Below are 17,737 nucleotides of genomic sequence, written 5' to 3'. Positions count from 1 at the left end.
TTTAATCTGACTCATTATTACAAAAAATCTTATATATCAACGTCTAAGCGTGGAAGTGTGTCTGTCTGTCTGTCCGGCCCGGAAGTGTGAGGCTACAGCATGAAGCTCAAAGAGCTGGCAAGGCGGCCCCAAGTTAACGAGTCAGAAGAACAAAGCACGTCTGCAAAACGAAATCGCCGACTCTGCATGTCAATATTTTTTCTGACGATTTCAATACAATACAATACAATACAATACAATTTATTTTTGTATAGCCCAAAATCACACAGTAAGTGCCGCAATGGGCTTTAACAGGCCCTGCCTCTTGACAGCCCCCCAGCCTTGACTCTCTAAGAAGACAAGGAAAAACTCCCAAAAAACCTTGTAGGGAAAAAATGGAAGAAAACTTGGGAAAGGCAGTTCAAAGAGAGACCCCTTTCCAGGTAGGTTGGGCGTGCAGTGGGTGTCAAAAGAAGGGGGTCAATACAATACAATGCAGTACACAGAACAGAACAATTTCTCAATATAGTAAGAAATAAAAAATATAAATTTTAGAAGTACAGAGCAGAATTTAACAGTAGATGATATATCCCATAATAAGATTTGGATTTGTGTAGAGTCCTGGAGACCTCATCCTTCAAGCTGCCTCCCCCATTTGGCCATTCCACGGCTGAAACAGTGCTGGGCCAGTCAATCTGATGAAAGGACCCCTCTTTCCCACGATTCCTGCGATCCTCCATCTGGGATGACTTTTCCTTAGGCAGACAAAACAACTTGGCAGGTGGGCCGTGGAACCAAGTGCCACATTTGAGTACCGAGAAGAAAAACAGGAGCCCGGGGTTACACAGTTAGTATTTAATAAACGAAAATGTGATAACAGACTACTTGAATAAAGTAACTAAAAAAATGGAAAAAAATGCTCCGCCTTTCATATCAGTTAATGAAGTCCCTGAATGCACGTGAATGTTGTGCCATGCACACATTTCCATCTCTTATTAAGGTTTGTGAAATCTTACTCACATTAACCAGAAATTTACATTAAATACTATTGCTTTATCTGGTTTGCAGCAGAATAGCTCCTTAGGTACCCTGAAGGAGTGTGTGTACAGTTAAGAGTTTTTTGTGAAAACCAATAGATGTAAATATTTGAATATATGCCTGCAAGTCGCAGCATTAAAAGGTTTATGGTAAAGGAATGTGTTTGCCTCCATCAAGTCTCTACAAATCAGGCAGCTGCCTCAACTAAAATATAGATAGAAGTGAATTTAGTGAATGACTTGCACCAATTACTTATCGAATTTTAGCCATGGCTCTTAATCCTCCTTTCGTGTCTGGATGGATGGAACTGTTGGTGAAAAGAATCCTAGCAGGGTTCGGTGTAAGTGCCATGTGTGAAAATGCGTAGGCTACCATCTGTTGTGTTACCCTTGTGCTTATTAGTCAAATGGCTATAGTAATCACTATTAATAACACGTTTCTGTATTGCCATTTGTGTTTTTATCATATTTGCAAAGCTACTAGTTAACAGAATTTTTTATTTTTAGGAAAAAAAATGAAGAATGAACTACTTTTACAATGGCAGGAATGACTGAATTCACATGAAGGAAAGAAAAAAAAGACTCCTAATACTTCATACAATCCAATAAAATTGTCTGCTTGAGCTAATCACTGAATACCCTTTCGATTCATCCAGTTGTTTTTACTGCTCCACATACAGTACTTGTGAAGCTGGTACTGTAGATGAGCCAGATTGAGGGGATGCAGGACAAACTTCAGTGTTCTTTTAGGCTAAGCTGAAACTCACCATATGCTCCCTTGTGACTTCACTTTAAAGAGCTCAGATAATTCACTATGAGTGAATGAAGGCCCAGTACTGTAGGGACACACTTGAGACAGTCCCCTACACCATACATGCTCTAAGCCAGGGGTAGGCAACGTCGGTCCTGGAGTGCCACAGTATGTGCAGGTTTTTGTTCCAACCCAGTTCCTTAACGAGAACTCAATTATTGCTGATGAAGCACATATTGCTTAAGTGACATTTTAATGCTTCATTTTAGCGGTCTCGCTTGTTAAGGTTCTCCAACCTTAATTGCTTATTTCAATCTTAAACTGCTGCATTCAGTGTTTTAATTGCTCCTTATTAGCAATAAGATGTAAAACAGGGGTAGGCAATGTCAGTCCTGGTGAGCTGCAGTGGCTACAGGTTTTCATTCAACCCAATTGCTTAATTAGAAACCAATCATTGCCAATCTCAGACCTTATTTAATTTTATGGCTTGTTAGTCTGTGCAATGTAAGGCTTTTATATCGTAGATTTTTTTCCTTTCCAAGGATATCATCCAAATGATTTGAAGCCTAAAACAGATCATTTTCAGTCTGTCACATTTTTCTATTAAGTGTTTTATTAAATCAAACCGTGCATGATGAACACACACAGATGTAATTGGAAAAAAGCTAGCTGGAGAACTGCTGGCTGCTTTGTCTTTTACATCTTATTGCTAATAAGGAGCAATTAAAACACTGAATGCAGCAGTTTAAGATTGAAATAAGCAATTAAGGTTGGAGAACCTTAACAAGCGAGACCACTAAAATGAGGCATTAAAATGTCACTTAAGCAATATGTGCTTCATCAGCAATAATTGAGTTCTCGTTAAGGAACTGGGTTGGAACAAAAACCTGCACATACTGTGGCACTCCAGGACCGACGTTGCCTACCCCTGCTCTAAGCTGACCCTAATCACCTGGCCTACTCCCCTGAAAGGGAGCTACATACAGTGATCTATCTCCAGACCGTGCACCGTGCAAAAGGCTTATTGTGAATCGCCTTACCTTAAAGTGAAATAAAACATTCAGGATATCATATCTGTATCTCATCAAGTGTATAGGGACATATTGAAAGCTGTCCCTATCTGACCTATCATTTCACTGTATAGAATGTATTGTTCGTTGCAAGCTTAACCTTCTTCTCTTGGTTCCAGCAGCCCCATGTATTTTTAGATCTGGATTTGCATAAACCCTTACAGAACTTAATATGGCAAAGGCATTTTAACTTGCTGGAGAGTCTGACAGGGTGCGAAATAGAGATACCTTTGAGCAGTGCAATCGAGCAAGCAGCAGGGAGCTATCTGTGAAAATGATAGCCACTCCTTCAGCCCGGCACTTTCTCTCCTCCCCCTCTCAGATCTTTTTAACTCAGCTAACATCCCCAGAGCCTCTCTCACACTTTTTACATCCCCTCCTCAGATCACGTACTCGGCCGCCTCCTCTGACCATTCCTCCCTTCCTCTACTGAGAAAGCAGCAACAACACAATTTCATCTCTGAAGGTTGGGGATACGCTTTTCCATTTTTAGGGGGGGTTGCCAAATTATTTCTCTTAAGCTTGAAAGTCAACTCAAAAGCCTCAAAGTGCAGCAGAAGTAAAGGACCATGAATTGGCACTGGCTACTTCTCTCTACCTTATGTGTTCTCTCCTGCGGGAGAGGCACTTGGGCAGAAGAGGGTCTAGATTTCCCTGAGTACGATGGCAAGGACCGCGTGCATGACCTCCACATGAAGAACTACAAGGCAGTGATGAAGAAGTACGATGTAATGGTGATTCTGTACCACGAACCAGTCGAGGATGACCGTGCAGCACAGAAGCAATTCCAGATGGAAGAGCTTATTCTTGAGGTGCGACTGGGCTGCATGCCTGTGTGTGTGTCTTCAAGTTATAAAGTTTCTCGTGTGTGCTAATGTTGTTTGCAGAGGAACTATTAACTAATATCTATAAAAAAATTTTAAAAAACAGTAAAAGAGAATGCCTAATGTACATACGTTTCCATTAAGACCTGCTTATTTCAAAAACCTGCCTAACAGTTCAAAATGCATGCCTGTCATCACTTTTGTAAAACATCTTGCTAACGCCAAAGATAAAATTCCTTGCCTGCAACTCCTTATATTGCAGAAGATCTGAATTATGGAAGACCGATAAGATAGGGTTGAAAAGGGCATTTTCCTGCCAAACAAATGGAAAAGAAGAAATCCTGAGCACCTGTTGCTTACACTCAGTGTTAACTTTCTGTTTACCTAAAAAGGTTTGGAATGAAAAATAGGAATTATCTAACTGAGGCAGGCTGGAGATTGGTACAGGTATTGATTTATCTACCAGGCAGGTACAGAGATATTTACTGTACCTGAACTTTTTAAAGAACTGCAGGGATCTGTCTATTTATCTAGTATTGTCAGAGACAGCTACAGGTATCTGTCTCTCAATCTGCAGTCAATGCAGGCGGATTTAGGAATACATGGTAGAACCTTCTTAAGACATCTGTGGGGATCACTCTACATGAAACTTGTCACACACAACTGCAACTGTCGATATGCAATTATTTTGTGACAGCAACATAGATCTGTGTTATCTAAGTTTTGCAGTATTATGAGGAATATATCTTTCTTTCAGGAGATGACTAATATTTCAGAACATGTTATAGAAAAGCTGAATTGTCTGCCATGCAGGGATAAGAATCAGTCTCGCTGTCTGTGCTCAATTAATAGGGCCAACATCATGAATCAACCCACCTAACTTTAACTTTTATACAATTATACTGTGATATACTATATAAATATTAGAAATCTTGTTGTCTGTGTGGACTGGGAGATGTAGCCTAATCTATACATATCGATATATTTTTGGTCTTACTTGAATCATTTAATTGCATTATAGACTGCCACTTATATGCGTCAATTTGGAATGTTTTATTAAAACACAAAAATAATGGTATCAGAGTATCTGTTCTGTGAATTCTAATATATCTTATGTTTGTATTACTTTATGAAAGGCTTTTGTTATATTATTTATTGAAGAAATGTATTTCAGTAATGTGTAATTTTATTGAAAACATAATACAAAGTTTGAAATCTTATGTTCCCAGAGTAAACTGAAAACTTGCAGAAGATAATATGGAAATAATAAGGATATTAAAAACTACTTGATTGCCTCGAAGTTAATATTTTTCTTAGAATATACAGTATATAAAATGCCACATTGTGACTTCCTTATCATTAACTAGACATAAGGTTTCTTTATTCCTTCACTTTTCTTCTCATTTGTTTGAGGGGAATTGTTATTGTTTGTTATAATATTTCTATCATTTCTTGAGCTTCTGCAAAAGTTAGGTTTCTCTTTGGGACAAACACAGTTCTATCTATCTATTATTATAAGTGCCTTTCATATCTATCTATCTGTCTATAATATAGTGGTTTTCATATCTATCTATCTATTATATAGTGCCTTATCTATCTATCTATCTATCTATCTATCTATCTATCTATCTATCTATCTATCTATCTATCTATCTATCTATCTATCTATCTATCTATCTAATTTAGTGGTCTTAATATATATCTATCTATCTATCATATAGTGGTTTTAATACCTATCTATTATATAATGCTTTTAATATCTATCTATCATATAGTGCTTTTCATATTTAACTATCTATATATGTGTCACAGTGTTCCATTTAAAATATGGAGTCCAAAAACTCTTCTTAATGCTGCCAATTAATTCTTCTTGCACACATCAGAATCAATAAGTTAATCTCTTGGCTATTAATAAACATTTTATTAAGAAGCTGTAGGTATGCATTTTTGAAACATACATTTAAACAGTTGTGTCAAAAACAGTAAGCATCCCCACAGTGTTGGCTTGACATTGGTGAGTAGGTTGTGTGTGAGCGTCATATCCTCTGTCTTCAGTCGTGTTGTGATAATGTACAATGAAAACATTACTATCAGTGTTTAATGAGAAACTGAGAAAATCAGAACAATGTGGACATTATTTTATTCATTTTTCTATTAAAGCTTTGTTTAATAAGCTTCTGGGATTATTTTATCTTTTCATTAGGTGTTTAATTATATACCTTTCAAAGAAGAAAATGACAAACTTCAATAAAAGAAAACATTGCTATCATAATTACAATCTTCATATGACATTTATAGTAAATCATTAAAAAAATGTTATTACTGGCACCAGAAAGACATTATTAACTTATAAGAACAATGCAAAAATTTGGTGACACTGTACAATGGTCCCTCTTTATTGCCCACATCACTATTATCTGCTATATTTCCAGGATGCCAAGTGTCAAGAGATCACTTTTAAAATAATTCAACATCATTGTTTTATACGCACTCTGCACATGCAATGTTTGAAAATACATTTTTTCACTTGACAAGGCTCATTTAAGTCATATACTTAAACAGTCAAATCCATTTCTAACACTGGGCATTTGAACCTTAACACCTTTTAACTAAATAGACACTTTGCCATTCAGAACTTTTAACTGAGCATTCATTTTGGTCTGTAGAAGTAATCTGCTTTAGTTCAGTTGTGTTACAAAGCATTTATTTCATTTTAACATCCTATTTGTAGAAAATGACATCAGAACCATATACTGAATTCTGTATTTGTAATACTTAAAAACAGTTTGGTTTTGAAATATGTTAGGCCTAATGCAAGAGAAATTAATAAAATGACCAAATATGTACAGTTCTAATAAATAATAAATTCACCCTTTTTCATTTATTTCATAAACATTTTTATGAAGACTGAATTGTTTAATTAAGAGAGGCTGACCAGTCAACCAACCTAAGACAGTTGGAAGTGGAGATCAGAATTGCGTTTTTTTGTGTGTGTGTGTCATTTAAATGCCTTAAGAACCTAATTAGTAAAAATTCTCTCTATATATATATTGCATGGTCAATATTTAGTGTTTTTTGTGCTTTGTTGCATGTGGCTTTAGCTATACTGTATTATAACAGTGTGTAGTTTGCTAGCCATTCTGATGCAAGTGCACTTTATGAAATGTAATTAAAATTTAGTTGCACCCCAAGCAATCACTGAAAATTATATTTCATCCAGAAAATAAGTATTTCCCTATTACTGCCAAAAAATATTAATTTACTTTAAGTACACTTTCTATAATCTTCATAGATGACAAAATTCTTTGTCCTGAGTGAGCCCCACAATCATATTAACATTGTGGCTCATTAATTTATATTCACTAAATTATTTAAAATGAAAATTCACTATGAAAATTAAATGAACTGGACAGCATAAAACTATTGGATTAGATCTCACTGCTGGCTCCTGCTTTCTCACTATCTGTACCAACGTGACTGGTGCTGTCTTGTACATCCACAATGTTTGGGAATGAAACATGCAGAATAAATTAAAGACTTATTTATCTCATGGTTACAGAAGAGATAGATGTGAAAGAAAGAAATCCAACTTTGTATGACTAATTCACAATCCCAATAATCAAAAAACAATGACTTTTTCTGTCTTTTTTTTGGTAGTCTTGCCTACATACCGTATAGTAACACTGACTCCATTAACACACACTAAATATTGTATGAGCAATCTGAAGTATGAAGATTAGCTTTTAGTACTGCATCTTTCAGTTGCACTGAAAATTTGAACTGAGCCATCACTCTCCCCATAAAGAAAAATGAGTAGTTATTTGAGAATGTAGACTTTAAATGCAAAGTACATTACAGAAACATGGTAAGAAATAAATTAAACTTACACCCAGTAGATCATCGAGTGTTAATAAAAATTAGAAGTACAATGATATTTGAAGTACAAGTATCTATTCTAACTTATATCTGTCTGTCTTTGCTCTAGAAAAACTCTAATTTTGATAGTATGTTGGCATCTATATTATTCTGAATCACACATTTTTGCAAGATGGTATTACATATCTTATTGCATAAAGAAGGATGCAGGAGAATTGCACTGAACTGTAAGCATAATGACAGCACTTCCCAATTGCCTTCAGATATTTGGACATCAGATGGACCATTAAATGCTCTGGGGGTTATTTTTTGGAATGAATGTGATACTTTATAGTGACCAGGACTGCAAATAATAGAGTACTCTATCAACTCTGCCATGCTACACACTCCCCATAGAGCATTCATGTGGTTTAAACAAAGCAAGATCCCAAACAAGGAGGATTTAGTCTTATACTTAACAATATAATCTTTGGTGTCTGTGTTGCTGTACATTTCTTCATACTGGACTGGTAATTATTGTATGATGTGTTCATCTCGTAAGTGGAAAGGTGCTTAACAAGAAACTAACTATGAGCCAGACTTGTTTTTCCAGCACATCCCACAGATGCTCGATCTGACTGAGATCTGGGGAATCTGTTGGCCAAGTCAATCACCTTAAAGTCTTTCACGTGCTTCTCAAATTTTTGTGGTGTGGCAGGGTGTATTATCCTCTTGAAAGAGGCCACTGCCATCAGGGAATAACATTTCCGTATGTGGTCTGCAGTCATCTTTAGGTAGGTGGTACACGTCAAAAGTAAAATCCGCTTGAATGCCAGGGCCCAAGGTTTCCTAGAAGAGCATTTCCCAGAGCGTCACATCAGCTCTGCCAGCTTGCCTTCTTCACAAAGTGCATTCTGCTGCTAGCTCTTCCCCAGGTAAACAACACACATGCACTCGGCCCATCCATATGATCTAAAAGAAAATAGGACTCATCAGGCCTGGCCACCTTCTTCCATTACTCCATGGTCCAGGTGTTTGACAGTGGACAGGGCTCAGCATGGGCACTCTGACCGGTCTGTGGCACTGTGTGTTTTGACACCTTTCTCTCATGGCCAGTACTAGGTTTTCAAACAATTTGTGCTACAGTAGCTCTTCTGTGGGATCAGACGGGCTAGCCTTCGCACCCCACATGTATCAATGACCGTGTTGCCAGTTCACCAGTTGACGTTCCTTGTACCACTTTTGGTAGGTATTAACCACCGCACACTGGGGACACCTCACCAAACTTGTCATTTAAGAGATCCTCTGACCCAGCCATCACAATTTGTCCCTTGTCAAAAATCACTCACATCCTTACGCTTGCCAGTTTTTTTCTGCTTCCAACATATCACTTTCAAGAACTGACTGTTCACTTGTTGCCTAATACATCTCACCACTTGACAGGTTCCCTTGTAACAAGATAATCGATGTGATTCACTTAACCTGGCAGTGCTTTTAATGCTGTGGCTGATTGGGGTGCGCACACACACTCTGTTAAGGAGTCATGCCTAGTTGGAAGCTAATATATTCACAGAGGACATCTTCAAAGCCTTAATAGAGGAACTACACTGGGAGGTTTGTCTACGGTGTTGGCCAACAACTATGTAATATGGCTGTAGAAAGAAATCAGAGTACACTATGAATGTGCAAACGTCACAAGGACAGTAGCCACACCGAGATTTTGATGTCTGCCTCTGGAGACGGAAATCAGCTGAGCTAAATCATTCACCTCTCTTACAGCATCAGTTTTGTAATGAGTTTAAAGTATTTTTGGTTGCTTCTACAGTGTTTCACAGCTGGTATTAATTGGAATTTTTAAAAACATTCAATTTGTTTTTGCATTTTTGCCTTTTCTTCAACTTTTTTTTTTTTTTTTTTACACGTGCCATTTAAAACATTTTACAGAACCTCATGAAAAACCTGTGTTGCCATGCTTAAAATAAATGCTGATCATCCAGACCATTCTAGACTATTCATGCATTTCAGTTTTGGATTAAAGTTTAGGAAAGAACTTGACTGTATACAAAGTAGAATGTTGTGTCTAAAGCCGACCAGTGCCTCACTACAAGACCTTGAGGGACTTACTTGACATTTCAGGGTTTGTGCCAAATCAATAAGAAAAGTGGAATTACACACTTGCTATTTGTATATCGATTTGGAAGAAAAGTGTGAGCTAATTAAATAAGTGCAAATGCCCTCTGACACCCTTATCTATGAGCATGTTTTCTTATAACCAGTAGTCAGGCCAAAGAATATTCTCTAATAAAATAGAGTGGGGCCGTGACATTCTTGCATATACTTTACTTTAAGAAAGTAAACTGCTTTAGCCATATTGTGACTTCTTATTCTTTGTGGAACAAGAAAACTCATTCAGTTTGGGATATGTGAGCCCTGTAGTACTAGGGTGTTGTACTGTGGTAGCCATTATGGATGTAATGAGATGTCAAGCACAATGACACCTTTTATTGGCTAACTAAAAAGATTACAATATGCAGGCCTTCGAGGCAACTCAGGCCCCTTCTTCAGGCGAGATGTAAATCAGTCAATCAGCGTGTGGGCCCGTACTGTTGTCACTGATAGGGGTGTTGCTCCCTGTGCTTGTATCATGATGGAGCAGTGAAGCAGGTTTTCATAAGCCTCTGCTCGGCCATAACTGCATCTAGCAGTACACCTGTTCAGCTAGCTAATGTTATCTCGAATGAAAAACAGTGGCAGGAAAAAGAAAAGAGTGTTTCTAGAACCTATGTCTGTACAAGTAGCCTAGACAATCCTATCAGAATAGAATAGTTCTAAAAGATGTATTACACCTATATGATTACGTTTGATTTGCATGCAACAAAGCCCTTTTTTATTATATTTTTTTTATTTTTCTCCTCTTTACATCCCAAAGATAAGATTCTCTCCACTTTGAATGGGTGGTCCAGCTGTCTTTCTGGGAGGACAAGCACCACCCCAGGCCTTGTAGGGCCTCCTGCCTGCTGCCAACTGACTGACAATGAACACACAAAGGTGCTCCACTTTGCAATGATTTAAGCTTTTTTTTGGTAATTATGAAAATTACAGATTCGGGCACCACACAATATTTTCTAAAATTATTACTAAAGGGTTTACAGAAATTTAAAGTCTGATTTTTTTTTTTCTAACACTGCTCCACTGGGGTCTGAAGAGAAAGTGAACATTTCTGAGCACAAATGAAATGCTCCCATATGTTAATTTGTAATACCATAACATGCAAGCACATGCACAATACATTTCGGTACTTGTGTACTAAACGGATGGCACGGACAGCTAGTACCCTTTTCTATTATCGTGACAAAAATCGGATTTTCATTTTTAAGATTAGGCACCCAAAGGGCGCATTGACATTAGGGACCTATAGGCAACTATTCTTCACCCCCACTAACTTTAAGGTTAGTATTTGTGGTTCAGGAAGGTCAGCCTAATCATTTAAACTCCAAAAATTAAGCAACTGGGGCGGCGGCCCAACCAATTTGTGTGACGATAATAGTGCCGTCCATTTAGTACACAAGTGCCTACATTTCATATAGCATCCATGTAATGTGGACGTCATCCAAGGATATTTTATCTATTGATGCTGCATAATTAGTATTCATTTTTATCGTTTGTTTATATTTTTTCTATTATGACAGTAATGTCAGGACCGAAAGGTTTTTGCATTTGTTTTCCTAAGGTGCCACCATTTTGGCACACTTGGACACTATTTCTAGGTATGTTGTGCACCTTCTTTCTGAATTGGTTGTCTCATGGGTTAAAAGGCTATTGACCGCCATATCCAGTTCTCAACATATAAAAAAAGCATACAGTTATAGTAATTTTATTTTCTATGTGCATATATAACCAATGAGTTAAGAAATCATATTATTGATGTAATAGGTGTGACAGTTTCACATATGTAAAACATATTCAGAAAATCTTTGAGATTTTATTTAAATCCTTCTTCTTTCAACTACTCCCACTAGGGGTTGCCACAGTGGATCATTGTATTCCATATCTTCCTGTCCTTTGAGATTCTATTTAAATATAAAGTTATTTTAATGTATGACAATAAGACATCTTTCGAGATTCAGTCTACCACAAGCTTTGTATCTCATTTTAAATTAGTCAATATCTGGAAAATAGTTCCTTTTAAAAAATAAAAAATTCAGATGTATCCGGTAACAAGCTCCGTTATAATTGCCCTCCCTAATGTCCAGGGCACATGTGTTCAAGAGTGTGCTGCTTTAACCAGACATGCACCCATCCAACAGAATCGTGAAATTTGATCACCAGGGTTTGCAAGGCAGTGGGATTGAATTTAAAACTATTTTGATCAAGTAATCCAAGTCTACAAACATCTTTACTGAGGGAAATATGATGCCCAAGTCTGATTACACTTGACATGGCAACATTTCTACAGTAAGTCTGAATATTCTTTTTTAAGGTCACAGGTTCATTTCCCTGTCGCTTTAGTTTTTAGTGTTGACGTGTTAGCAATATGGAAATAATTGGACTCTACCTGTAAAGTACGTTGTGACAGCATTCATGATTAAAATCTATAAGTTTAGTTATTCAGTCTTCCTCATTGACTCTGCATGTGAGCCTAAAATAGTCACGTCAGCTGACTGCATACATTTCTGAAACTGTTTTACTGAACTGGTTGGTCTTCCATACTAAAAGATGGTATACAAAAAAACATTTTCCTTGTTTAAAATTTGATACTAACATAATGATCTCTGATAATCTCATATAAAAATATATTTTTTTAAGTATAAAAGCATTTTTGTCCACTCTGCTACTAAAGGCATAATGATGTATGTGTAATGATGTTTAACTAAATATTTATAAATAATTGCTATGCTTTTATTAAGTGATCAGTATTGTATTTATCTGGAGCAACTCTTCAAAGATCCAAAATAGGGCCACCGGGATCTCCAAAAGCCCAGTAGTTTGACTTGACAGACTAAGAATGGGTTATGATCTGTATCACAGATAGATGACAGAAAGGACTGACTTGAGAGAAGGCGCTGAAGCCAGCCACAGAATGCTACTAATAATACACACTCATTGCAAGTCTATGTAAGGTACACCCTGCCCCATTTGGTCCCTTTTTGCAAAATATTCTGTATCATGTTGTGGGCTGGAAACATTAAGAGCATTAACCGGTGATAGGTAGCATGGATTACAAGTACAGATGTAGGCCACTCTAGTTAAACAAGTTTCTAGCAAAAATATCTTTGAAATAAGTCTCATTCTACTATATGATACTAACGTCATTATGGGAAAACAAAATGCTTGCTGAAAACAAGAGGAAAATTAGAAAATAATAAAATGATTATAAGCAGCTTAGCGATAGCTTATAAAAGATGCAATATTCCCCCATATATGTTGTGAACTGGAAAACTAGTATGACAGTGTTGTAACCGAAATGGGCACAGTTCAATTATGGAGCTACTTTTAACACAAGCGACTCAGCTAATTGCTAAACCTTGCTCAGTTTGCAATTTAATTTTTCACAGCCATAGGTCGTTTGTCGCCTAACCCTAAATATTGGCTGGCTCTTTTTACAGCTGCATATTTTACATGCTAAAGTTACACGCTATTCTCTTCAGTTCATTCGTAAGCCAAGAAGAAATGCTCTCCAGTATTATTTTACTGTCTTCAGCCAATGCGAACATTCACGGTGAAGAGGATTACTTCACCCCTAAATTCTCCAGTCGACAGGTGTCTTCATATATTGGATTTGTTGCAATTGTACAGTTTTTATATTGCTGTTTTTCGCAAGTTTCTCTAAAGACTTAAATTCCCTTTGGGAAGAAATAAGGTATTAAAAAACAAAATCAAACATCAGCAGCCCTTCTGAACTTGTATTATAACAGGCTGCATCTGTCATGTGATTCATTGATTGATAGCATAAACCATCCAAAGGCCTTCTGCTTTTAATTACAAACTGATTGTAGTGCACAATGCACTTGGCTGGCCTATATTGTGCACATGGGTATATTTATTAACAAGAAATTTCAAATTTGTATTGCCAAGGGGTAATATGGTGGTTAGCCTGGCTAAGTCCCGACTTTAGAAGATCGGGTCAGAATCTCAACCTGGTCACTCTTTATGTGAAGTGGGCACTTTCTACCTGAGCCCACATGGCAGGTCTGAACTGGCCCATTTGGAAGAAGTGGGGGAGTGCACAAGTGTGCCCTGAGATGAACAGGTGCCCCCATCGAGGGCGGATTCCTGTGTAACACTGCTGGGGTAGCCTCTCGATTCCTAGTACTATAAATGTGGGTTAAGCTGGCTCTGCAAATGGAAAGATTTTCACACGTATCGACAGATATATTTTATTCATCCTAAATTATTCTACACTTATAATAGCCTTATTTTCTCTGTATCTATTTATAAATTGTAGAATTCTGTTACAGTTTTTATTTCAGTTTTTTTTTGTGAAACAATTTGAACTACATTCAGTGTACAAATGTCTTGCATAAATTACATAGCTGGTGCAGATTTAGAATTCTGTTAAATTCTCCACCCTCAGGTCTGCTCTTCTTTTCTTCATTGCTCTAGTCTTCTTTTTAATCTGGGTGTGAAACCAACATTTGCTTTTGAAATCAGTAAGAAGATATGTAATGGGCAGAAACCATCTTACTTCCCTCTTGCCCAGTTCCTTAAATTTAGATGTGTATTAATCAATCTTACACCACTGCAAGAGACAAGTCCTGTAAACCAAAGATAGTTCGTTCATAGTGGTGACTCATGAAATCGGGTATATGTGATATACTGTGGGAACAATTTCTATTCTTAGAAGTTATTTCATAAGCAACATGTTGGTCTAAAAGCTGCATCCGTATGGTAGTGCTTCAAAGGATTAACTCTGGCTGAAGCTAGGACAGCACTTGCAGCACATTTAAAATCAGCTCTAGCAGTAAGCCTGTCTTTGACCCTAAAGTCAAGTTAGGAAATGTCTGTGCTGCATAGACCATTAGCACTAATAACGCCTTTAACACCTTATCTGAATAAAGCTTACACATAAATGTCTTTAACATCAACATATCCTAAAGGAAAACTTTTGAATTTTATTATTTTCTTTTTTTTATCATTTAAGCTTCAGCTACTTTTTGTAATGCTGCAGAAGCATCAATGAATGTATTGTAATCAGTGTTGTTGTTGTAGGTAGCTTCTGTATTTCTCCATTATAAAAAAGAAACTGTAATATGCTGATGCATTTATTTTTTTTCTAACATAAGAAGAGTAAAGCTAGCAAGTGTCCACCATGTTAAAAATAGTGAGAAATATTTTATATACACACACACACACAATATATTGTACATTTAAACATATAACAGAAGAGCACAAACGAGTCAGCTTCCAATCTTTTACATATCTTCTAAATATCAGTGGTGCTAGTATCTATCTATCTATCTATCTATCTATCTATCTATCTATCTATCTATCTATCTATCTATCTATCTATCTATCTATCTATTATATAGTGCCCTTCATATCTATGTATCATATAATACTTTTCGTTATCTATCTGTCTATCTATTATATAATGTCTTTCATATCTATTCATCCATTATGTAGTGCCCTTCAGATCTATCTATCTATTATATAGTGTCTTTCATATCTATCTATCTATCATATAGTGCCTTTCATTATCTATCTATTTTATAGTGCCTTTCATTATCTATCTATCCATCTATTATATAGTGCCCTTCATATCTATGTATCATATAATACTTTTCGTTATCTATCTGTCTGTCTATTTATTATATAGTGTCTTTCATATCTATTCATCTATTATATAGTGCCCTTCAGATCTATCTATTATATAATGTCTTTCATATCTATCTGTCTATCATATAGTGCCTTTCATTATCTATTTTATAGTGCCTTTCATTATCTATCAATTATATAGTGTCTTTCATATTTATCTGTCTATCACATAGAGCCTTTCATTATCAATCTATTATATTGTGCCTTTCATTATCTATCTATTATATAGTGCCTTTCATTATCTATCTATCTATCTATCTATCTATCTATCTATCTATCTATCTATCTATCTATCTATCTATCTATCTATCTATCTATTATATAGTACCCTTCATATCTATCTATTTATTACATAGTGCCTTTCCTATCTATCTGTCATATAGTGCCTTTCATTATCTATCTATTATATAGTGTCTTTCATATCTATCATATAGTGCCTTTCATTATCTATCTATTATATAGTGCCTTTCATTATCTATCTATCTATCTATCTATCTATCTATCTATCTATCTATCTATCTATCTATCTATCTATCTATCTATCTATCTATTACATAGTGCCTTTCCAACCTATCTGTCATATAGTGCCTTTCATTATCTATCTATTATATAGTGTCTTTCATATCTATCATATAGTGCCCTTCATATCTATCTACAGGGTGGTCCAGATCTAATTATGCAACTGTTCGACTGACAACCATCTCCCCAACATTTTGGAATGCAGGGCAGGTGCTGCCATCTATCGGCAACAAAAAGAATTTTAAGTGAAATCTCTATGTGCAGGGCAGGTGCTGTGAATTCTCTATGTAATAAACTTAATAAGTTATAGCATAATGAAAATTGAATAATTAGATCTGGACCACCCTATATCTTTTATATAGTGCCTTTCCTAATTATCTACCTATCATATAGTGTCTTTCCTATCTATCTATCTATCTATCTATCTATCTATCTATCTATCTATCTATCTATCTATCTATCTATCTATCTATCTATCTATCTATCTATCTATCTATCTATCTCTGTTAAATAGCAAAGGATAAAAAGGCTAATATAAACAAAACACCTGAAAGTACAAGTAATTTTAAAGTCTGGTTCTCCTTCTTTGGGTTAGATAGGCAGGACTTACATTCAACTTCACAGGATTTCTTCCATACTATGTGTATGTGCTTATGCTGTATATTGGATATAAAAAGCAGAGTGGGCCTGCATAATCATATTAAAAACTTAAAATAAAAAAAGAAATAGTTTTTTTCATGATCATCAGTTTTGTCCCCGAAAACCATCACCAATAACAAAAAATAAAACTATGACTGTTGCTTGAAAATTAGGCCGGTAACCCAAGCCAGTTATTGGTCTGCTGATCTGCTTGTTGTCCTGCGTTCCGTTTTCTATAACCGTTTAAGCATGTCCTACATCGAGTACTCATTTATTTTCTTTTTGACATATCAGGCAGGTGTTAGTGATAGTGAGACATGAAAACAAGAATGTTTAGATTAAGACTAGTGAGATAATGTACTAAGGAGGGTGAGGGTTAGAGTGGATGGAACTGGAAATAAGAATAAATGACAAGAGACCAGATAGCAGCCAACTGGCTAAAAATATAAATGGCAACTGGTAGTCATCAATAAGGAGGTTTTGATATTTCCCAAGTGATTTACTGCACATTCATTAGCAGACAGCTGTAATTGCACAGTAATCATTCATATTTTTATCAGCTTATCTGTAACTATTTTGCAAGTTAATTCTAAAATACTACACCTGTTGTCATTGTATCATTTGTTTTGTAATGTGATGGCAGACACTGAAAATTGTACTTAAAGTTCTGATGGGAAGAGTTTGACAGGAACAAATCTGACACCAACATGGCAAAGGACGAGACTATGACCTTGCAGGGGGTAAGAGAGACAGAGAGAGAAACTAAAACTGACAGAAACATTGCACCTTCAATGCCGTGTACATGCAGTCAGAGTCTGCAAAAAGTAAGAAGATATTTGGGAATACCAGGAAGAATAAGGGAACCACAAGGAACAGGCAACCATAGACAGCTGAAGGAGGCAGCTAAGGTATTCTAAATGATTAGGAATGAAAAAAACTGCAATGGGTGCCTGTCTGGCTGCTTATGAAAGTCTAAGCTCAGGAGTCTAGTTCATCCAGGAAACTTTAGATACATTTTTGAGTTGGTGGTCCACATGCCAACCTAAGTCTAAACTTGAGGACACTGAGCAGTTTCCAATCCCTGTACATCCAGAGTCAGGACTTTCTTTACAGTTTGTCATCCTTGCTGTTCATTTGATGCTTTTATGTTGTTTTTTTGTGTTATGCAATGTACAAATCAATAGCCGGTGAAGCATTTTATTTTGACAATAAATCTCTTATAATTATAGTGGTAAGCAGGAAAAAAAA

The 17,737-nt window shown here is 36.2% G+C and overlaps 1 protein-coding gene across 2 annotated transcripts in view; it reads left to right on the top strand.

Moving 5' to 3' along the window:
• Positions 1-3,194: 3,194 nt before the first annotated feature.
• Positions 3,195-17,737, top strand: part of casq1b (calsequestrin 1b) — a 104,265-nt gene continuing 89,722 nt past the window's right edge. For both annotated transcript variants that reach the window (XM_028821599.2, XM_051919850.1), the window contains exon 1: positions 3,195-3,649. In XM_028821599.2, the coding sequence (XP_028677432.1) occupies positions 3,407-3,649 (243 nt within the window). In that variant the 5' untranslated portion in view covers positions 3,195-3,406. The remainder of the gene's footprint in view (positions 3,650-17,737) is intronic.

The sequence above is a fragment of the Erpetoichthys calabaricus genome, chromosome 16 (assembly GCF_900747795.2).
Source record: "Erpetoichthys calabaricus chromosome 16, fErpCal1.3, whole genome shotgun sequence".
Lineage (NCBI taxonomy): Eukaryota > Metazoa > Chordata > Cladistia > Polypteriformes > Polypteridae > Erpetoichthys > Erpetoichthys calabaricus.
Note: the sequence above shows the minus strand (reverse complement) of the source record. Positions and strands in the feature narration are given on the sequence as shown.